This window comes from Takifugu rubripes, chromosome 1 (assembly GCF_901000725.2).
Source record: "Takifugu rubripes chromosome 1, fTakRub1.2, whole genome shotgun sequence".
In the NCBI taxonomy this organism is placed as follows: Eukaryota; Metazoa; Chordata; class Actinopteri; order Tetraodontiformes; family Tetraodontidae; genus Takifugu; species Takifugu rubripes.
In genome coordinates, this window is record NC_042285.1 from 12,037,215 (window position 1) to 12,062,352 (window position 25,138).

At 41.5% G+C, this 25,138-nt stretch overlaps 1 protein-coding gene across 5 annotated transcripts in view; it reads right to left on the reverse strand.

Annotated features, from left to right (window-relative positions):
- Positions 1-25,138, reverse strand: part of ankfn1b (ankyrin repeat and fibronectin type III domain containing 1b) — a 92,100-nt gene that overhangs the window by 48,839 nt on the left and 18,123 nt on the right. For all 5 annotated transcript variants that reach the window (XM_003961297.3, XM_029847265.1, XM_029847267.1 and 2 more), the window contains one exon: positions 22,051-22,289. In XM_003961297.3, coding sequence (XP_003961346.3) covers positions 22,051-22,289 — 239 coding nt within the window. The remainder of the gene's footprint in view (positions 1-22,050; positions 22,290-25,138) is intronic.

Below are 25,138 nucleotides of genomic sequence, written 5' to 3' on the forward strand. Positions count from 1 at the left end.
CAACCACTGCAACTCATACGGATGTTTTCCCATCTCTCTCTTTTCATCTAATTGTTTCTGCAGGTTTTCATTTTTTGGCATCGGTGTACGGATGTTGATAGACAAAACAGACAACCTTAATCGCTGAAGATATCGCAGTACTGTACCTCAAACATTCCCCCAAACTTGAAATCCTATAATCCTTAACCCCCCCTGCACCACGCATTTTTTTTTTTTTTTTTTAGATCCTGTCAACCTTATCTCACCCCCAATTCACTTCATAACAGTTTTGCAACATGGAGCCTTCTAATTTACAGTGTTTGTTTGTACTGAGACACCCGTGACCGGCTGGCTATTCTGGGCATGCAGAACATGGCATCAATGTCGGGGTTCATCTATGTGGTTTCCTCTATCTGAATGCTACAACCATTGCTCACTTCCCATTTCCTCTAAAAGCACACAGGCTCAGATTTCTTGCCCATTAAGAGAGATTAAAAAACAAATTGTTTTGCCACCAGAGGGTAGAAGAGTGATTCTCAGACATTCCAGGGAGATCTGGTAGGGACTTGTTTACCATCCAATCTAGCTAAGTTGACAGCATTTAGAAAGGTTTCCCGTTTCAATGTTACCCTAACTCACAGTGACTTGAAAGAGACACACCAACATGCACACACAAACGTGTAAAATCTGCAGAAAAACCAAAATGCAAGAGTGTCAGATAGAGTCATTTTCTGCTCACTATAACAAGTGTTTCCATTCCAAGCATTTGAAAGAAGAAATACCACAGTCTCTATAGCACTGCAGCTCTTGTAAATAATCCGAGTCTGGGCGCCACCTCAGAATCCCCAGCTTGGTCTCGACCTGGTGGCTGCCATGTCAGTTCTGAAGGGAGGGGGTTGTTGAGAGGAAAGAATGAGACCAAGACAGAAAGAGTAGAAGGGGTAGGAGCAGTGCATCCAAGCCTACTCTTGCATCATCACTGGAATACCATTAAATGCAAGCTGCCAGAACATTGTACAGGGTTTTTATTTTATTATCATTCCCTTTTTTTTGCTAGCAACCACAATAACCAAAGAATTAAGACATTTCAGGAAAAAAATGCCATGGAATTTAGATGATGTAGTGCAAAATGTCAATCTCACTGTGTTCTCTGGTTCATCTAAAAGATTGGAGTAAAGAAAAATACAAGAAAGTGGCGGTAAATGATAAGGGTTTTCCCATTAGATGAGAGGAAAAGATAACACTGAGCTTGCAAACTTCCTAACAGACCAAAACGTTTAATAGCATTAGGCAATTATCAAAAAAGCAAAAATAAGAGTGTAACTTTCAACAGCTGTTGAAAGTGCCCCCAACCCCCCCACCACACAGACACACACACAGACACACGCACACACACACACACACACACACACACACACACACACACACACACACACACAGCTACTGAATGTAGCTTCTGGAATGAGACTACAATGACTACTGCTCATAAGTGCCCTACATTCCACAGGAGCTGCAGCAGCAATGGAAAATTAAAAAAATACAAGACATAATTCACAGGAGAAGGCCACAAATACAAATTTAGATGTATCTGATGTATCCTAACATGAACAGCTACAAGGTTTAATCTGACATCACACAAGAAGGTTTTAAATAATTCTCCGCAAATTAATCCTGATAAATTCTGTGGTGCATATCAATTGCAATGCTTGAGGTTGAATTCTGCTAGTACGTCAAAACCATGACATACCAATAGTGTCATCGTGGATCCTACGAAGGCGCCTACACCACAGCCTGACAGGCACTTAGTCAGAAATATAATATCTGCTCAGTGACTGCTGATTGCTCTGTAATTCCTCCTGCACATTTCTGATTCACCCTCTGCTTATTAAAAACACAACTAACCTAATAAGAAATTTGATCAAGTACGTTTAGCGTACAACGTGTATGTGACTGTCAATCACAGTCAGACTGTTGTCCACATGGAAATAGTGAACATATGTTACAGTTAATACAGGTACATATGGAAATATAAAATTACAAGTTAAAAAAAAGGACAAAAATGTACAGACACACTTATTTTATATTATTTTTAAATAAGTAATGTAAAATGAAACAGCATCCTGATTGGGTAAACTGAGAACTAAATCTATAGACCAATAAAAGTTCTAATCTACAGATGGATAAACAAAACAATAGAAAACGTCACTTGTCTTTTGATGTGTTCAGAGGTAGTAAATGCAATGTTCAGTTTTGTTACTAAAAACTTGTTATTTTGTTATTTGTGCTATTAAGTGTAAATACTTTATTGAGGGTTTATGCACATGACTTCTCATCCTCTGTTTTTCAATCCAGGTAATCTTTGTAATTATCACGAGCACCTGAAGTAAACTAAAAAGCTAAAGGATTTCTCAGAGCTATTCAACAGCACATTTATGAAGTGATAGCAATATGTCTTACCAAATAGAAAATGATGTTTTCTATGCACTAGTTTATTAATTGCTATACATCTGTGGCTCTGCTGCGGAACAGTCAAGGTGATGGTAAAAGCAGTTTGTCAGCCTCTAGTGGTTCCCAGTAGAACTGTTGACTCTAAATAATAATAATAATAATAATAATAATAATTAGCATCATGCAGTAACTACAGTGTCAGATAGATTTTGATGGTCGAAAGAATCCAGAATATTCAGTTTTACACACTTCATAGACACATGACTAAAGCAATGCTAAAAATACAAGACAGAAGTAGAGGCAAGTCATTTAGTACCTCATGCAATACCAAACTAAAAGTAGTGCGTTCTGGTTGTTTAATAGTCTTTGTCTTATTTAGGTCATTTGAAAATAGATGGCCAAAGAAGCAACAGTACAACAGGAGTGACATATGTACCTGGAATATAGGGCAGGCAGCTTTCGGCTTTAATTACATCTCCTACTCCTGCTCTTTTAAGTGAAAATGTGTAATTGACTAATACAGGAAGGTACGTGAAACTCGAGGCATGTATTGTGCACGATGAAAGGTTGACATGGTGAGATGCTGTATCATACATGGACTCCCATTCAGAAGTCATTCATGTTTCACACTCATGCCTCCTTCTGTTTCATGCCTCTGTATCAGTGTCCCTGGTGGGTTAGTGTCTAGAAGTTCCATCTGTCAGCACCATGCAGGAGGTGACAGAGCAGATGAGGCCCAAGGGAGTGACATCAAACGTGGGATGCTGGCCTTGGTTCTGCCCCGTCCCGGGTCTATTTGAGTTGATGGCCGCTCCATCTGGCCGTGCATGAATGGTACCTGGCTGTTGCAGGACAGGAAGACCGACGCACCACCAATGACAAATGACGATCTCACAATAAACCCATATGTGAGGCAGGGGAGAAGAAAAGAGCTGAATCACTCTTTCATTCTCCATCAGGTTCTGTTGCTCCTTTCTTTACCCTTTAGTCCTCTCTTTTGCCTGTCACTATCATCCACTCATTTCACTCCACAAATTTCTGTAGATAAAAGAAGGTCGTAGATCATTTGATTCTTCAGGAAAACATTGAACATGGAGATATAAAACATCTGTCATGTTCCCTTAATGGCTCTCCTTTAGAGCCGTGCCTACTACCAATGGTGTATACCATAAGTAGGCGGACTCTACTCCAGCTATGAGCCTGAAGTAAAAACCTGCAGTCAGCATGCTGAGCTCTCTGATCCCGGTGTCGGCTCACCCAAACACACACAATGACAGATGCCTCCTCTGCAGTAGTGCAAACATTCGGGACATCTCCTCCAACACCAAAGGCATACTACATTTAAAACCAACAGGGATTAGGGCCTATTGCAGGAAGCTAACATGTGCACTCGCCTTTGGTGGCCCGCAGATAGAAAAGCATCTCAAATTGAATCAATAACCACCAGCCGCCAACTAATCCAGAATAGCCCACCTAAACGCCAGAGCCATTGTCCAGCCCCTCCCGGCACAAGCTCCAGATGGTCCCCTTCATCTGTTTATAACTGCAGCCCAGAGAACTGTAGGAGTGCTCAGGTGAGGGCTTTTGGTTGGGGTTGGTGGGGGTTTATACTGTGAGCAAAAGGGAATGAAGTAATCCATGAGCAGACAGACCAGCTTTGGACTCCACTACAATTGGCAGCTGGAGCAAAGCGGACAGCTGATGTGGGTCGAACCCAGCCACAGCACGCCAGACAGGATAAAGAGCTCAGTGCTCCCCCCCGTCCCCCATCAACAGACCCATGTCACCCCAAAGCTCTTTCATCTTCTAAAACAGCGGGTGCTAAAGCAAACTTTCCACTTTGGCTCTCTCGAGACTGGGCATTATCAAATTGCAGCGAGAGACTTGCTCACTTTGCTCAGCATCACAAAGAAGTGCCACACCCCTCTGATTGACTGGTGAATTCAATGCTAAGTAATGGCTCTGGAGCATTACAAGGATTGTTTTAAAATTCATCACATTGAATAGATGTCTTTATTTAACTGTCATTAAACCGCATCTTTCTCAAAATAGTTGATTGATTAGGTCTGAAGTTTATCGCTGAGATGTTTTATAATGAAAAAACTTGTGAAATGATTTTGCGTGACTGCCCACTCTATTTAACAAAATTAACCTCAATTATATATTGCAATGCAACGTCTATAAATTGGACATAAATTGTGTCAGCTTAAAGTAAATTTCAAAGCTCTCTTTTGACACATGCTTTAAAAAATGTATGAAAAACAATACATACATATATACACATATAAACAGACACATATACACACAGAAACAGAAGTTGTCCAGAGTTGTTGAGGGAACAGTCAGCTCTATTAGGGAACATGGTCAGCTCATCTCACACCAGAGACACAGGAGGGTTCCACACAGAGGTGTGTGTATTGTATGGCCAAGGACTTAGGGGGCGGCTCACTCCTGGTCAAAGGTTCTATATACTATCTTATTATTATTCATTTTGGATATATGGTTTATATAGCTTCAATAAGTGGGGCGGTGGTAGCTTAGCATGTAGGGAACTGAGAAACGGAGGGTTCTCTGTTCGAAACCCAATGTGGAAAAAAGTTGGGGAGTGTTCTGATAGGAGGAGGGGCGAGAACAACTTCAGAGCACTGCTCAGGCACTCTAAAGCAAGGTACCAAACCCCAAATTGCTCACATAGGGCCCTGCCATGAGCTGGCGACCGTCAAGGGTGTACGCTGCCTTCACCCACATGCAGCTGGGATAGGCTCCAGCACCCTCCCTGTGACACCGAAAGGCATAACGTGGTCAAGAAAAAGACAATAAGCATCTACAAGCTGAAGGAGAGTCCAGTAATGAATTGCTATGATTTGGTTGTTTTTATTATCACAAAAAAAGAAGAAATACTATCTTCAGGCCAATGGCTTCTTATACAAATGTGGGGCAGTTACTGCAGTTGTACTCTTGCACTCACAAAATCAAATATTCAGCTTCTAATGGAGTACCTACACATATTAGTCAACATGAGTTTGGAGGCTTTAATTTCAAATGGTCGATAAGAGACGAAGACAGTAAATCAGAGATACTTCAAAGCAAGATGTGGGCACATGAAAGGGTATCTGAAACAGCAAAGAAAGACATTCAAAACAGAGCTGTATATTATATACCGCTATGTCCTGCTGCTTTTGGGCTTAGTTTCTATCATTTTAAACTTTTTGTGCTCTAGGTTGCGCAATCAGCGGTCAGGTGATGCATTTTGAATAGCGTGAGCGGAGAACCTATTTTATTTATTTGTTCCAACTTCCAAGTACATTAATCATTAACAGATTATGTTAAAAAATGTATAAATTACTCATTTTTGACAAAAGGCAAAAGGGCTGTGTGCATGTGCGTATTTAAATAATGTTGGCCTGTAAATAGGTTTCTGGCTCTTAAAAAGATGTCAATCACAATGTACCTGTCAGGCTTGGGCCTTATCGGGCCTAAGTTTTAAGGCCTGATTACAACTCTCATTCAAACTGAGGGGAATATTAAACAATTCAAGATGTAGACAAAATAAACACAACATGCAGAGAATAAACAGTAAGGCATATCAGTTAGACATCAGTGTATACTGTCTAAATATGACCAATGATCAGTTATACACGGGTGTTTTAGCAGCCAGCCAGGCAGGCTGACAAAAAGGAAGACAAACAAATAGAGTGAGAGATCCCCGTGTGAAAGACAAAGGAGGGTACAGTAGTGACTCGCAGCAGCCAAGGGAGACTTCATTAGTGAGGTCAGTGCCCCAGGGTACTTAGTGTAACACTGGAGGCCTATGCAGCTGCCCCCACGGCCCAATGCTGAGGTGGATATTGCATCTTTGCGATAACATCTCCCTACATAGGAGGGGGCCCCAGCATCACAGCATAAAGACCCCTGTTTTCGGCAAGTTTGAAATAAGGCTTTGTTCCTGCAAGGCCTCCGTCCCCTCCCCCCGACCTCCTCCTCTTTCCTCTTGGGTGGGCCAGAGAATTTCGAAAAACTAAAAAAAACTGAGCAACGTCTGTCTAGAGATAGACAACCCCTTACATATATACATATATATATACATATACATATGTACACACACCCACACACACACACACACACACACATATAGATATGTGTGTGTGTGTGTGTGTGTGTGGGTGTGTGTGTGTGTGTGTAATAGAATTGGTCCAGAGTTGTTGAGGGAACAGCTCAAGTAGGGAACATGGTGGGCTCATCTCACTCCAGGGACAGAGGGGGGGTTCCACACAGAGGTGTATGTGTTGTCTGTGCAAAGGCCTAGGGGGGCTCACTCCTGGTCAAAGGTGCTTGGTTGGCTGGCACTCCAGGGAGCTCCAGAGACAAGCCAGCTTTACATGGACCCTCCCTGTGTAGAAACTGCTGTCAAACGCACCGGAATAGTACCCTCATAGTACAGTAAGAAACTCCTGATCCATAATTGAAGTACAGTGAAGGACAAGTGATGGGAGGTTATTACCTTATCCATCCATACCTCACATGTAAAAGGTTTTTCAAGGTCTTACGGTAGAACGGACAGTAAAAATATCCTTGTTGTGATGCAGAGATGGGTTGCCAGGTAGGAAAGAAATGCATGCTCCCTTTTATACCCACATCAGCTGGTGGATTTATAGGACCCTTAAAATGGATCAATCATTTTCCACTCCCAGGTCTCTACACATCTCATCCCCTCTCTCCACACTTTCCCTTTGGACCCTACAGTCAGACTGTATATACAAACCGAGGAGGGGGTGGGGTGTGTGTAGACTGTGTACACGTTACCACACCGAGCACCTGTGCTACACAAGTGTGCATGAACCTTCAAAGTATGATTATGCATGCATACAATACATGTCCAGCAGACGGTGTATGTGTAGGCACATGGCTACATGTGCTTAGCAGGTCAGTCAACTAACAGCACTGGGTGCTTTTCATGTTCATTATCACTTGTTTTATAGTGGAATATTTAAGTCAGGGGGCCTTGGCATGACTGTGGCTATAGTTAGAGAACAAAGGAGAGCGCTAAGGGTGTCAGGAGGGTGTGGCATGCAGAGCGCAGAGCTTTTCAGTTAGTGTTGCACCCCACACTTCATGGAAAGCCAGGGGGCTGGCCAGGACAGCCATGCAGGCAGACAGAGCTAAATTCAACTCATTCCTGTATTAATGGGAGCTTATGTGCCATTCCACCTCACTGTAGAGGGCATTAGCCCGAGCCAGACAGCAAGGATATACCTTAAAATATCTACATTCTGGTCAAAGGTTAAGGACTTGGAATTCCATGAAATTGTTTTAAATAAACTGTGGAATTTCCTTTTCAGAGCAAAAAGGATAGATCTAATATGACAGTGGTGAAAGAGGTGAATGCTGAAATACATTCTGGTATTGCTTTGGGAGTTGCAGCTGATTGTTGATCACCGCCTCAGCTCATGAATGACAGCTCTGAAAACCTGACAAAAAAAAACGGCAGACGATTTTGGGTCGTGGGAAAATTGGTGCAGTCCCAATAACCTCTTGACAAAAATGGAGTTCTGGGATCTGGCATTAATGTTTCTGAGACTGCCATGAGGTTCACAGGCACCTACAGTCATGCTGCTAAAATTAATGTGCTCACACATTTTATAATGACAGATATGTTTCAGTTTAAGAAGGAACATTTCTTTAATCAGAACATCATTTCTGAACCCTGATATATAGATTTACAACGTACAGAGTATAAGATGTATAAATTTTGTTTTAAGACCTGAAAGTCCAGATCATTGCCTAAACCTACTACTCTAATAATATGGCTATAGCTTGAACCATTTTTACAATGTAAACCATCCAAATCAGAAGACCATAAGCAAAGCTTTAGCGCTGGTCTGGTCTTTGGTTACATCTCCACTGTCTCCACCTTTCTCAATGGATTTATTTGGCTCACACCAAATTCAAAAGCCCGAATGACAAAAGAAAGTAGCTATACAAGCACCTAGAGCAGTGTAGAGAGAAAGGCCTGAGGAAATGTATTGTGTCACAAACAATTTGATCAGTAATAATTGGGTTAATTAGAGGAGCCGGCTACAAAGAATCAGGAAAAATGTGCCACACAAATTAAATAGATGAACTGAGACTGTGTAATTGGAAGGTAAGTGCACTGCATTGACGTTTTGTAATACCATTTTTTTTTCACTGTTGGAAAACACATTGTTCTGCTTTGAACTTTGGTCTGTCATTTTCAATTTACATCGAATTTCTGTCTCCTATAAAACCAGAGGGTCTGTTAGTGAAGGTACAAGCATGCACGCATGGAGACATGCATTCCTTGTATTGTGCATGTGCGTCTTTGGTTGTGTTGTGCGATGGAACGAGCTGAAAAGTTATTACCTGGCAGGGATAATTGGACTCTATGTAGGTGGCATGACCCAGCTGTCTGCAGCAGGAAAGCCCAGAGCTGAGCATGACCTCACCCGCTGACCTTACAAATGCAATACAGTGACCTCTGACCCTCCTCATATTAAAGAGACAGTGTTGTCTTTTTGCAGTCAGCCAGCAAATTGGAACACAGGCAGCCAAAGAATCGTCTCCTATTATTTTTGCTTAAATTAGCATTTCATTCTGTGGTATTGTTATTAACACGCTTCAACAAATATGACTCGGGTACCTTTGACCTGTTTCAGTGACAACTGAGGACATGATTTTTATTTACCTCTCACAGCATCACTCCTCCATCGCACCTGCCAAAGAGACACAATCTAAAACAGGAACTTTAATCTCCACCAGCGCTGCTGTCTTTAAGGTGGGAGGATGTGGAATGGATCAAAATAATTCCTTTAGATGACTATTGGGCCTTGGCTGCACAACTTTGCTATATTGATTGGCATTAAATTCTTTTTCAGTGCAGCAAACTGGCCCAAGTCCCCAGGAAGGCTTTTTCACAACTATCAAACATGAATGACACACAGAGTGAGTTTATTTTTGTTTTCTTATATAATGTAACTGTAAGCAAACCTGACAAACAGCAATCCCTTCTCTGACTGGTAAACAAGTCACCATGAACAAGACATATACCAGAAGTAAATTCTATCAAGACAAGGACTGCACAGTTTTTACAGTAAGCTCATTAATCTCTCTACAAACATCAGTAGAAACCAGAGCAATGTGGCCTCATTTGGCCTTTTGCTGAGCAGCATAGCAGCATTTCCTCAGGTAAAGTGGGAGCTCTGCAAAAACTGCAAATGATATATAATATACATATATATGTGTATATGCAGAGGTATGTATAGGCACACACACACACACACAGAGTACATACAGTACATCTTCTTGACTTGGCTAAACTTGTCTCTTTAAATGTTGGGCACTATCATTCCCACTTCTATGTTCTCCTGGGGAACATTAGAGGAGACGTATTCATCAAAATGAAAGCAATGCTGCATTAGGCTGCCCACTGAGCAACAAGCATGTCGCTCACCTGCTGTCCTGTATCACAAAACTGCTGTTGAGTGACTAATGGATGCACTAATGGATGCAGGTAGCCGCATCTGAGCTGTAGCAAAAGTAAGATAGGGAAAAACTGTCTGTGCCTGGACATGCGTTGTAATTGATTATTGCAGCTTTACATTACTTTTGAGTGTACTAGTGACTTTCTCATTTAATCATTTTCAGCAGAATATACGACTCATTATTGTTCATACAGAAGCAACCATTTCCATAACTATCATTATTTCTCTAAAATCCTTCCCAGCAATCAACTGCTTGCAACTGATTATCTCTCCAAATACCAAACAACTAAATAATCAATTAAAAATATTTGTATTGCTCCTTAAATTATTAATTTATTTGGAAATTATAAGCAGTGGAAAATTCAAAGCCAGACATGTTCAGAGGTAGCTGCACAAAAACAAATAAAACTGAAAGTTTCTCATTCCTTAGACCTTGAAGTAAATACCCACAGATATGAGGTAATATGATTAGTTTCACTCTGTCTTTTTACCAGAGTAACACAGATTCCAGACACATATCTTTAGCCACGATACTGACTGCTACAACATTTTGTTACATGGTACTCCTGGATGTTTTAACAAGTTCAAGAGAAATTTTAAAACTACATTTAAAATATTGATGTAATTTACTTAAATGGGATGGTATCTTGACCCTGTAATCCATCCAGAAAAGCTTAATGTATTCAAGAAACAGCCTCTAGAAACAGATGGGACATGATAAAATTTAAAAATGTGTGAAATGCTAGTTGAGAAATGTTGAAAAAAAAAAAAAAGTGGCCGAGAATGGAGCCAGCAGAGAGTGAGGCAAGCAGTGGAAAAAAGAGCTTGGCAGCAGGGAGCATTGACAGATGGAAGATAGAGGCAGAGTTGATAGTGCTGCCTATTGTTTCAGGCTAATTTCATGGGATCAAACCAAAGCACAGACCCAGACGTAGACCGAGCTGCAGCAATCTGTTGGGAAATCTGCCCTCTAATTGGCCTCATAGAAAAAGGCCACCGCCAGCACACTGCGACTTGCTCTTGATCGCTTTACCTCCCCACTCGCTGTCGAAATGGCTAAAGGCTTACAAACAGCACAATGACAGCCTGTTGCTAACAGGAACGCGTGTGGGGTTAACAGCAGCGGTTATTTTACAGTGCTGGAACGGCACGTTTCCATTTTAGAGAGAAAATTTGTGATTAACAGGCCTTTCACTGTCAATCAGCCAGATGGGCTCAAGAACGAAAACTCTATCAATGTGGGAAGAAACAACTGAAATGACTGTGTGTGTTGACATGTTTGCTTATAGCTCTCACTCTCTGTACGTACGTGTGTGTATGTTTGTGCGTCCATGGCATCCCTGAAGTACAAAGCAGCTCAGCTAATGATTACAGATCATAGACACACAGATCAATACGAGCGTGGTGCACACCTGTACGTGTGCGCTTCTCACAGGTGACAAACCTCGCTAGCGTCACATCTTTAGGTACATCATATCAGATTAAGTCCCGTCCAAAAGGTAAATGGTGGAAAGTCACTCCATCACAGGGGCAAAGTCAGCGGGTGAATAACAAAAGCCAACACAATCATCTTTCACAGACGGAGCCTGCTCGGACCCGATAGTGGCGACAGTCCCATTGTGAGCGTGACTCATTGTTTCCAAGGCCTCTCACATGTGTCGCATTAGGAGGAGATGACAGACAAAGCAGAGTTCTCCCCTTGTCCCCTCTTTTCTCCTCTCCTGATGTCTTTTGGTTCATATGTTCATGTCTGTCTTCACCTTTTTCATTATTAACGCCCCTTTGATGTCACCCATTGTTTCGTTCCCATTAGAAGTACTTTTTTCCCCACTCTTCTCACCTGTCCGTGTCCCTAGTGTTGCCTAATAATAAATGTATTTTGGTAATATTATCCCCCTCAGATGTCAAATGTACATATTATAGTGCATGTCCATCCCATTGTATCTCACATTACTGGTTTGTCTACTGCTTAAAAAGCATATAAGTGAACACAATATTCCCACACTTGTATTATACATTATTGGAGAGATAGATAGAAGCTCCTAATACACATTATTAAGCAGCCTAGGCAGTAAAGAAAGACTCCAAAGCAACATACGGAGTCACCATACCTGACTCCTTCATCTGTGGCCCTCATTCCACAGTGACACACGCACGCACACAAGCACGCACACATTGGCCTCAGCAGCACTAGTATTGAGGAGCAGGAGTGTAGAACTAGCCTCCTCAGGCAGTAGCTGTGTGTCGCTAAATGAAGGCCAGCATTCTTTGGTTTCCCAGGGAGCTGGGTGCCTGCCAGTCCCCCGGCCACTGAGTGCCATTTTATTAAGAACAAAATGGAGCCCCTATGAAAGGATCCCAGCACTGAGCCTTCATAGGTCTCGCTGAGCTAGGCCTCGGCATAAACAAACACCACCTTAAAGAGACAGGCTGGCAGAAAATGAGGGATGCTAGGGACCCTCAAGGGATAGATAGCACCGGGGTTCCACCAGTGGTTGTTCCTCCTCAAGAACAACGTTACAGAGGACAGTCAGTGGGAGAGGCAAGTCACATGAAAAAACAAGCTCCCCCCCATAACGACCAATGGATTTTGTATATGATAATGAGATTCCTTCATTTTTTTCAGTAAAGACAAGTCTTAAGCTTCAGTACCAAGGATATGCTACAGCAGAGGGAGTACCTTGTCTTTGTAGGCCACCGCTATGCTTCCACCCTCCTTCCACATAAACACTAGGTCTCTGCCATTTAAGGGATTAAGAGATTAAAAGATTCTTGTTTAATAACAATGTGCGATATGTCTTTTTCTCAGCATATCCAGGAGCGGTTGGTATGTGCCCAGTCGCCATGTTAATATCACCCACAAAAACAAAGCAACCAATCTCAGAAATCTGATGATGCTCTATAAATCAACAATCAAAATTGTGGACTTAATGTCAGAAACCATAGTGAAAAAACAAAACAAAACATAAATTATAATAATAAATGACAAAATAAAATTACTTCAACGCCTAGGATTTAAAATTCCACAAATTTTGATGATTTCTTTCCCCAGTATGTCTTTTCCAGTTCCACTCTAAATACAGTACAGTATGGTGTTAAGATTCTGAAAGTATGATGGGAATGGGGCCAACATCTGTGTTTGATTTTTTTTTTTTTTAACTAACCGCTTATTGTGGGAGCCCGCTAGCACCAGGGATGGCGTCTAATGCTTTGTGTGTGTTAGTCTGACTGCACTTCGGCGTCCATTCCGATGCTTTGGTGAGCCGCCGCTGTGTTGTTACCTCCTTCAATTGGTGTGTGTGCATGTGTGTGTTTTCTGTGTGTGTGTATGCATATCTAAGAATGTGACTGCATACCAGCGTGCAATGTGTGTTTCCACAGACATGTGAGAACAGTGTGAGTGTGTGCGGTGGCTATCCCTCTTCATAGTGTAAGCCGCAGCCCCAAACCACATCAGAGAGCTTGTGGGAGACAGAATGACAAGGCCAGGAACCAGTCAGCGTCTGCCTGCAGCCACACACAGACAGACACATGCTCACGTACTGACACACACACACACACACACACGCACACGCACACACACACACACAGAGTCATACTTACAAACAGATTTATCACTCTAACCCATTTACTTATTGACACGCGCTGTCTCTTACGCACTCCCTCAGTCATTCTCTCCCCTCTGCTACACACACACACACACACACACACACACACACAGCCGCACACACATTTGACACCAAAAATCGTCACCGCAAGTCCTCGGTGGTCACTGTTTACGCCAAGGACGCGGTGCGTCGCAGAAGGAGATGTTTGTGTTTACTTACGTTCTCACAGACAGACATTGACTGTGCGGAGAATGAAATAGCCTTTCTACTGTGGATTCTGACTTTTGACGCAGTGCAACTGTCACTCAGCGGCACGTGGGAGGAATGAAAATGAAAATATTTGGAGTATTCACCTCAGTGGGCACAGAAATAAATGGCATGCAAGCAATAAATAGGCTAACAACAGCGCTGAAAAGAAGATAATTACAGACACAAATATATGTGTGTAGCAAACACAGGGACATGCGTGCAAACATTCCAATTAAACTTAGTGAACATCCATTAACTGGAGAGATATTAATGCATGTGTATGGCTGCTCACGAACTCAAACATGCTGTGAGACCATGCTTGCAATTTCTCACACTGAGACAAGCATGCAAACACACAAATACACACAGATACACACACACACACATACACAGAGGGATAAAGCCACAGCGCAAGTGTAGATCATCCATGGGTCAGTGAAAGCTGGAAGCAGTGTTTTTCCTTGTGGTGGACACACATCAATTTCAAGGAAATTGCTCGCCCCATTATTGGAAATGTTACCGGAATGTCAATTAAGGGGGAAGTTTTTAACCTCGCACCACACAAATAAACAGTGCACCCCACTCACTCTTATTAAAGGCCGTGTCAGCGCAGACAGAGAGTCTGGAGGGGGTCGAGGGAAGGGAAGGAGGTACGAAGTGAGGAAGAGATGGAGGAAGGGGAGGGCCAGAGAAAAAGAGAAGAGGAGATTTGCTGCTCTTAACAAAATGCTTCTAGCCCTTCTTTTGTGCCCGAGGCCCTAGACCCTGAGAACCACTTATAACCTGGGCTCTGGCCTCAGCTCGGGCCCACTTAAGGTTAACCTCAACAGGCAGCGATCTGTTTGACAGCTTCTTGGATTCCGTAGGTGCAACTGCAGCAGACCAATTAAGGGCAGGTCAATATAGACAAAGTGGGGGCAACAGAGGTAAAGGCGGAAGGAAGGACAGTGAGGCAGAAGAGGCAGAGAACTTTGACTGGGGACAGGCGTGAGGAAGAAGAGAGATGCCTGGTAGGAGATACCGACAGTGTTTGCTTAGTGCTGGCTTACTTTAAAAACACCCTGGGTAATAAGGCAAATAAACACTGTGGGGAAGCAGGAAGATATAGATAGTCTAAATGTGGGCAGGCATATATGGACACATTCTATTTAAAATAACAGCAAACAAAAGACAGAGGCAGCAAAAGAGGATACAATAATATGAAAACAAAGAAGGTGGTGGCAAAATAGACAAATAAAACAGGAACCTGGTCTCTGTCAAAGAGTCAATGATCCCGTACGTAGGAGAGTGGTGTTTGCAAAGCTAAGGTCAACCGCAGTCGACCATAACTGAGAGTTTCTACAGCTCAATAAGCAGAGCAGGAATATATATCCTGAAGGTCCACTGTGGGAGAACTGAACCCAGATCAGTAAATGATCCATTAATACAAACAGCAGCACATCAAAGGCAAGACAAGGACCGACTTCAAACAGGGATCTTCTACAGATGCTTTACTGAACAGAACCTCCAAAAATGGATAGAGTGCGCTCAAATGGCTCCAGGGGTCTAAGTCTGTGAGCTCATAGGCATGTGAAATGCCTTCACATAGCCAGCGTGTGAGCCTCTGTTTGGAAAAGGGCTTGTCAAGAGCCCCATCATCATAATATACAAACAGCTGTTGAGTGGCTACATGTGTTATAGAGCATGCTAAAGCACACATAGGACACAAATGTTACTCTTCTTTTGATCACGCCGCATGGAACAGCCACCGAGGTAAAGTTAAAATAAGCTACATCAGATTACATTTAATGATCTTGATGCTGCAGATCCGAGTTTGATTCCCTGTTGATGTCAGATGTCAGTGATTTTCTTCCCTAAATCTAACCACGTTTGACGAGAGGGTCATGATACGGTTCAAGCTGCATCGCAAACAGCAACTGGAAGGGTCTCAGATGCCTCCTGCAAAATACCTCTTGCATCCCGAAAAGAGGCAACTGCCACAACCCCAAACGGTGGACATCACCAGATTTGTAGTTAGATGCTCCTGGCAGTGCAAACGGTCTACTGGAGGATGAGGATCGTGGACATTTTAGGAACATGTTGCATGGCCAAGTAGGTTAAGGTTAATTTCAAACACCAGAGCCAGAATTGGAGCGCTCACAGTTACTAAGAAATGTGAAATGAAATGTCCCAGATACTGCATGTGCCTTGGACAAGAGGTCTGATTTCTCAGTTGGAAAACACAGTTTGAGAGCAGAGACATTATTATGCATCGGCATTAACGAACTGCACGCTCGGTAGTCCTCTGCAGGAGTCCCAATGTCAGTAAAACCCAAACCCGGGGTCCTCGGCACAGAGAGAGGACACAAATAATGGAGAAAGAAAGGGAGCGGATGCAGAGTGGGAGGGTGAGTGATAGCGAGTTAGAAAGAGACAGAGAGAACATTTCACAATCAACATAGTTAATGAACGCCATTTTAACGGTTTCCACTGGCAACCAAAGTGGCCGAAGAAAGCATTCCATGCCATTCTTGGCTCGTTTGATCAGCGTCTGTGCACACATGTATGTCAAAGCGGTCTCACTCAACAAGGGCATTTAAGCAAGCGGTATTTTCTTCCTTCTTTACATGAAATAAGCAGATTGTGGTTCTCTCCTTTGGCCACATTGATTAAACTCTGAGGTAAATGGTTGTTAGGAACAAGGAACAGAGTGACGAGAGGAACGAATGGAAAATAGTTTAATGAAAAGAATGAGACCAAGGGGCTACGTAAAGGTGATGAATAACATGTGATGACGGGAGCTGTGTGAACTGCTATTCCAGTGTGGACAAAAAAGGCAAACAACAGCAACCGCACCATGAATGTGAATGCAACGCAGACCATCACAGCTGCATATTTTTAGCATCTACCTCCGAGCCTTCTAAAGAAAAAAAAAAGAAAGAATAGTATTGCTAATGTTTATTTGCACTGATCACTTTTAAACCAGAATTCACACACTTCGTCCATCATGTCTGTTTTACAAGACAGACAAGCTGATGATCCAAACCAAAGGCTGTGACTTCATCACTTAGCGTCAGATCAGTGGTGCTGTGCAGGAATGCTGAGCAAACAAAAACATCACGGTTTTATTTTTTACAAAGTAGCCAAAGTTCTGGCTTCTGTCTCTCGCTCTCTCTCTTCCAATAAAACTCTCCACAGATAATGAGTATAAGTAGGTTTTCCACAGCCAAACCCTGGCTCTGATGGCAGTCATGACTGTCCACTGTGGTGTGTGAGAATTAGTCATCTCAGGATAAATGAGTCACCAAAGAGAAACCTCAGGCACCACCCAGGTAACAGTTCAGCCACACACAGACACACACGCAGCGCCAAGATGAGCAGTGTCGGTCGGCAGGTTACTGCTCTTAAAACACGGCATTATACTGCCACCGTGTGGCTGGAGTAAGAATGTACAGGGTAGGCAAAGACGACATGTTGGCGTCAGATCACATCACCAACACATTGCTGGCAGACGGTAGGAGGGTATATAAGGAAAAAAACTATGATCCCTCTATAGCAGTGAACATTTACAGACATTAACAATAATGTGCAATGGCTAATGGGACTCTTTAAACCAGTTCCACCTCTTTAAAAAAAATAAAGATGGTGTAACCTTAAATATTTCAGCAAAAATAATGCAGATCGTATATTCTGACAATCAAGTATATAACACAAATCTAAACGAAGAAATTCTAATTTTAATCCTGTACAATATCCTGAGAAGTTGCTGCCTGTCTTTTTGTTGAATGTATTTGTAGAAATAATAAATTCCAACATTACATGTCAACAAATTCCAACAAAATAACCTTCAAAGTGGCCAATAAATCATAAAGTCAACCTGTTCTTGTAATAGTGAAATTTCACACATTGAAAGAAGACCGCTTTTTGGGGGGGTGTCATTAAAGGAAAAATGTTTTTAATCTATATCTATCTTTATAAAGATATCACTGCAATCAGAGCCAGTGTACGAATAAATAATAATAATAAAAATAATAATGGGGTATTAAAAGATACTAACAGTGACATAATGGAAAGGAAAAATATTGAAAATGTTCCCTCTTCGATGACTTCCCCTCCTCCTAAATTCACATCAATTACCTCAGTGTTTCTGTCTTAATACTTTGTCTTGAGGCATCCTGATTTGAATAATGCCACTGGATCCTAGACAAGTAGGAGGAACAGAAGCATCTTAAAATTGCTCTAGTTTAAAGTGTCCAAATCAGTTTCTAAAAACCAAGAGCCTGATGTAAGACTTACTGTGTAAAACAACAACCTGTACTGTATATTGTGTCACAACCACGTTAATGTGGTTTGTTTTAGAACTGCACACTGCAAAACTCCTGCTGTTCGTCAGCACCACAGCACCAGATCAAGCCTGCACTCAGAGCTGAGTGTCTATGATATCACTAAAAATGGTTTTAGTTTACAGTGCAAATTGTATCATGAAAATAGGCTGTTTTAGTACTCGAAGCATTTGTGATCAGTTACCAGTGTACAAGGACCCCCGAGTTACTCGGGTTGAGCATTGGCATACATCAGTAATTTAAAATGATATTGGATTAATATTCCCACATCCTCCTATTATGGCTTTAAGTCACTCTTAAATTTTGCGTGGTTCCCAAAGTTGAGAAGTCCGCACTGTTAATTGGTTGTTTAAAAAAAGGACCTGCAGATGCTCTGTTCTGCTGCCTTAATGTAGTTTGAGTTAAAGACAAAGCAGGGCAGGTTTCACGATCGAAAGCCTGGGGGGTTGGGGGGGGGGTTGGCTGCAAAAATGTTGTGAATAATAAGGCTGGACTGCCCAGGAGTTAAAAGCATCACAGACAAAACTATTTACTGCCCTCTGCTGGACACAAATCAAATACTGCCGTTTACATGACAATGAAATCATTTTGAACTTCATTATCATACAGTTTCACAGGAAGTTCTTTTTTTTTTTAATAATACCCATCATCATAAAAAATTGTTTCAAGAAAAACTCATTGATGCATGAAAAATTAATGAGTTTGAACTATTTGATTCACAATACAATTGTAATCCAGATGGCAAAACTATACTGTATATAACTAGACTGCCATTATAACATTGTCAAAACGGTTTGAATCAAACAGTTGAGCTGTTGACACAAAGATGCATCATATTACAAGATCTAAAAACCTATGTGCCTTTAAAAAAAAAAAAGTAATTAACTTGCATGCCTCTGACAAGAGCTTGTCAGTCCAAACTTCCGGTGAATTCTTTTCAGTTTTGAGGAAAATTTGAAAAACAGATAATATGGTAAAACAGAACTGGGTCAAACTAACCCTTCCCATCATGTTAGCTTTCATAATATGAATATCTCTATTCACCCAAGGTTTTCCCATTATTCCGGTGTGCATGGTGTGTTTATGAATCATGGCATGGGCCCACACGGTGCCAGTTTCCTGTCAGTAGAGTGATGGTGAAGGAGGACAGAGTTTAACCACAGGGAGCAGTGACATATCCCCTCAGACTAACAACATTTTTGACCAAAACCACATGATGAATATTATTCACCTCATTGAATAAACTGGATACCACTGACTATCCTGCCAATAGTGCGTGTGTGACTGAATATGTATTTATGTACATGATCTGTTTGAAGCACATCATGTGGTGCGTCCTGTGGGTTTTCTGTGGATCAGGAAATGATGACAAACTATTTGCATCATTGGTTTTTGAATAAATGAAAGAAAAATGACTTCCCTTTGCTTCATTCAGCAGAGGAACTTTGTGAGTCATTCTGTAAACAGAGAGTGTGTCAGACACAAGTGCTGCAAGGAAGCACACACAAAGCATTATGTACTACATCCATTCAATCAACAATCAAATGATACGCTCTGTACTTTGATTACGTGGTTACTCAGCCCTGTCGCTGGCTGCCATTTCGCTCTGAGTGCATTTGTACACTCAGACATGCTTAAACCAGAAATAAACAGCGACAAGCACACACTCAATAATTTACAGAGATAAACATGCATACTCTGCATACTCAGAACAGGTCCAACATGATTAAACTGAATTATGTAGAGTTGACATTATCATTGATAAAAACAGCAAACCCTGAGTGGATTTCGATTGCTCACACTGCTATCATGGCCGCCTCGAGGTGATAAACGGCCTCAGAAACAGTCTAGACAGATATTTCCTTCAGGTTTAATTTGTCTCTATCATAACATGCTTGAAGGAGCACAGAGGTGAGTTCGGATCAGCACTCAGATGTCAAAGCAGCACACTGGAGTAGGAAAAGAAATGACCGACTTGTTCGGAGGCCAAAAATGTGTTGAGAAAAATTCCTCTGGCTGCTCTCTTGGCAGCAGCAGTAGCACAAAACTGTTGTTGACAGGGTTACGAGAGGAGAATGTATGACTATATACTGTTATCTTACACCGGATATGCTTGAATCCATAGAGTAAACCCACACAAGCACACAGAATACTAACACAGAAAAGATGTTTGACTAAGTATTTCCTGCTCAACATGACCCTATTAACCATTACATCCTGACTATTGCATGTTAAAACTGGCCATTTGTTATTATTCATATTCACAGGTATTGACAAGCTAAATATGGCAATCCTCAAATAAAAACAGTGCATCTACTGTTGCTGTAGCAGCGAGTTTTGACGTTGATATATAAATCCATCTGTAAATGTGATCCAAAAGGAGAGGTGCTGCTGTTTTGATAGCTAATTAAAAAAATTATACTGATTCGGTCAGACACAGCATGAAACAGGTTAAGCTGTGGAGAGGTGGCTTACAAAGCAGTTTGCAAAGAAAGAAGTAGAGCCTATTAAAGCAGCTTTATTAGTGCTCCCTAGCTGCCCATAGGCAACATCATGAGCACACGTGGGCTGGCTTCTTCAGTAGCTGAGGTGATGAGCGTCTCTACCGGTACACGCTAGTGGTCATGCTGAGCTGATGCAGAGACTTCTCATATCAATAGATATGCTAAAGAGGCTCTTCAATTAGACACCAAGAAGAGGGGAGAAAATGTGGAGAATTCTCCTTCAACATGATAATTGTTTCTGCAAAACATCACATATTCAGTGTCATCCTCAACAATGTCAGCCTGTATTTATGGTTGCTTATTCTGGTTTGTGTTATAAATGGACAAAGAAGAGAAAACAGCATAAAATACTGATGTATAATGACGTTTTTTTGTGGAGTAGAGTTAGAAGAAATAGGTAACAAAGAGGAAATCTTCTTAATTCAATACTACCCAGTCTTAACCTATGTAATTATTGGCCATGATCCTATCAAGAGGAGAAATGCAATGCCATGAGCTCTGTGTGTGATCTCACCCTAAAACACAGACGGCAGGTCACCAGATCCAGAGCTGTCCCCATCCTAGCAACAGCTACCCACCAGTTTGGTCAAGGTTGGTCTTAGCTGCAGTGAAAGTTTGTGCTGTCAGCTCCTTTTTGGCTTTAGTGGCAGATCTCTGGGTCTTAACTGCCCCCACAAAGCTCTCAAACGTCAATAAATAAGAAGTGGAATCAGACCTAAGCCGTCATCCCTCCACATTCAGCTCTATATGAGAGAGAAGTGTCCTCCAAACCTCACCGGTGTCCCATTGCACCTTTGACACTAGAGAACCAATTACAAAGCTCCTGCTGGTAATGAAGTCTCCAACTACCTGATCAGGTGACTGATGGACAATACAGACTTCTTCAAAATTTAATGGATGTTCATGAAGCATGTGATCCTTGGAGGTCCTCCACAAGCACAAATGAAGCACACCTGTTAGGAGCAGTAGCAGGGATGGAGACCATCAGTCTGGTCAGGTGTATTGTGCCGGTACGGATGGAGAACACTGGTCAGTGCACCCTGGTCAATGTGAACACTGGTCAGTGGGATTGAGTTACCGGTGATATTAGGTGATATCAAAATGTTTGTTTCACAATTATCCACAGCAGTAACAAAGAAGCCAGAAAATGATGCACAAATGACAAATAACAAAGAAGAGATAAATGCTTCTTCAACCTATTATAGGCTTTACACTCACATAATTTAAACTATACTTGTTAATCCTGATTGATTTCCAAATGTTTCTCTCTATCAGAATCTTTGAAAATAAGATATTCAGTAATTTTGTCTGTGGTAGCGAACTATCATGTGTCTAGTGTTAGAAAGGGTTTATAATAAAGGCAGTTCTGGAATAAAAAAAATTAAGATGTATAATGACATCATGGGTTCAGGTGACACTCTGGGGTGAAAACGGAACTTACAAACTTTCTTTTCAGCTTGTCCTTGGCGCCACGGCTAGCCTTTCCCTCGAGCCCAGCCCCACAGTTGTAGTCAGAGCCCATATCCAGGTGATCGTCGGCGGAGATGCTCTTGCGCAGGTACGATGCTCGCGCCCTGAAGTGGGAGAAGGGTGACTGGGAGCGCGGATGGGTTTCGGCACACCCGCTGCGCTCAAGGTCGTCGTCGCCCTCCATGTCATCCTCCAGACGCCACAGTTCTCCTACAGGGGGGTAGAATTGGGGTGAAATGATGTCATGCAACCCAACTCAGAATTGCAAATGCAATGAAGATTTAAGGTCAAATATTTAGAATTCACCCATTGTCACACTGTTGCCTTAATACCTCATTATGGTGGAAACAAATCTCCATTTGCTGTGCCTGCTTAAACAAAATGGCTGCGTATTCAAAATGACAGCAGAGACATGCATGACTGCCGCCAACACATATCTGCTCTAATCGCAGTATATTCTGGATAAGCACACACTCACCATCCAGGGCTTGATGTCAATAAAACACACACAGGTCTGACAGTGACTTCAAAAGGCTAATATATGCTGGGTGAGGTCAGTAAACTGAAGTAAGTCATATTGTTTTCAGCAGATTTAAAAGCAATGTAAATGTCTTCATATGACATTTAGACATTAGACCAGGTGAGATGTGTAAAGTAAATAAAAATGATGGTACAGTGTATCAGAGCACAATTTTTTTTTTTTATTACTATCAACAAGACAACTTCAAAAAAGAAGAAAGGGCTCTTCTGCATTTTAATATAGCATGTGGGAGTGCTTTATGTAGAAGAGACACCAGGATATAAAAGGAGCTCAAAGTAATAAAATCAACAACAGCGCTTGTTTCTCATGAAAAAACCTCGGTGGAAAATATAAATGTCTCAAAAATTGTTCTTTCTGATCCATCCACGCAACTTAAAAGAATATGGTGTCGGAAATCTCTGCAATCATTTGATATTTCGTCCAATTTCACCCGTTGGTATGAAATAAACCTAATGATTCACCTTATTTCTCCATCTATTTGAGTATCTCCTTTCTTTTTTAGTGACATACATGGTGATACCAATGTGGGACATAACAGGTTAGATCAAAATGTCACGTACGAGTCACATCAATCCTTTGTTGTTAGAGGTCCTGATGACTGATGCAACTATGCTAGGTATTGTTATTCATTAATAAGGATATTGGGGGGGGCATTTTAAATAAAAGTTACTTCAACAGTTACAGAAAGATACAGAGAGAGAAAGTGAGACAGAGAAGAAGAGGGTGATGACAGCAGTTGCTAAGCAACAAGGGCTCATGTGACAGCAAAGTCTCAATACCATTGATATTTGCAACCAAGCAGCAGCAGGGCAAAGGAGAACAGACTAACAAAATCTGATCAGGAACATCTGCACCAAAAAAGGGAATCGTGTCCTGTGTAAACAACACAAAAAAAAGTATTTAGTAATCATAATTTAATCAAATGTATTTAATATCACGCGACTGTAGATCCAATCATATAATGAGGCCTTAGCTGGGCTGAAATTTATTTGATCAGCTTTGCATTGATCTTCAGGCCACAGGCATTTAAAAGCCTTCCAGGAGTTCTAAAGCAGGAATTAGAGCTAATTAAGGCAAACAGCCCAAATTGGTTAAAGAAGCTCATCGTGCAGAAATGTGCACTTTTAATTTAGGGTTGTGTCTTAAAATCCATTCACCACATCCCTGATTAGAGACATGTCCAACTCTAGTGAAGACAGCAATGAACTACACTGCAATTCTGACACCGTTGAAATGAGGAAGAACTCTGTGCTGCAGCTCTGTGTCCCCTAGACAGGTTAACTTTAAAAACACTACACATGAATAAAATGGACTTCCATGGGATTAGTTCTATTTTGGACTGACTCTCGTATTTGCTGCTTGTTCATTTTGGATTTGTAACATGAGACATTAATGCTTTTCAAAGGAAGGACATTATTTTTCAGGAAGCTCTGCACATAGATAAAATGACCAAAAAAAGCCCTCTTTTCCATTTGTAACACTTGAGCTGTCACAGCTCCAATCCATCTGGCGCTGGAGGGGGGTCTGCTGGACAAGGAGAGACGACTGATGTCAATAAGCAGTGACAGAAAGCTGTTGTCAGTGTGTCTCATCCGTAATGAACTGTGATGACGTTGATCCCGACCCTTGTCCAGCTCTGGCTCTACAGCTGGGACTCTGACATGATGAATGATGAGGACAGCTTTAGAATTTGCCCAAGTCTCAGAGTTTATATGATTGCTCTACAAGTGACCCATTCGAGAAGCTGTGAGAGCTGCTTGGAGCAGAACTGAGTGCTGAATTATCCTCAGAGAAATTACAACCATGAAAAAACAGCTATTTAGGTCATTTTGGGTAAGTTAAAAGGACTGATATTTTACTTCCTTCCTTCATATTTGGATGAATAAGAAATCGATCGTACCTTATATACAAAAATCTATGTATACATTTTTATTTCTGATTTAGTTTTGTTACTTTTAGGAAGTAATTCATCTCCTTCCATGTTTTTGACATTGGGGGCTTCTCAGGTTTTTTCTTGTTTGTTTTAAATCTGCCTTTTAATCTCAACACCTTCTACTTACATTTACAGAAACACTCAAAAACTTCATAGATTTCCATCAAATATTTCCATGCATAAAAATCACTTCATTCATGCCTGAGATTAAAGCTATCTCTGCCAACAGGTTGAGCTTCAGGATTAACTATGACAGCGTTCCCTCTGAGGTGACAGGACACGGTGTTGGAGCTATAGCTAGCTGCTCAATATCATATATCAGATAGGAAAAACATTGGTGGAAGTTTAGTTGGGAAAGACATATCTAAGACAACATTTCTCTTTCCAGCAACTTCTGTGATCTGCTTTTTGGAGAAGTGAACGACTGAAAATGCTGCAATTTCATGTGGACTGTATATGCACTATAATGTCTACAAAAAATCTAATTCCAAACCTTTCTCCTTCTAAAGACAAATTCAGACATAAGTCGTTTTCATAGTAAAAATGAAGGGAGCTGCCCTACTGCATCCAATTCATGTGTATTCT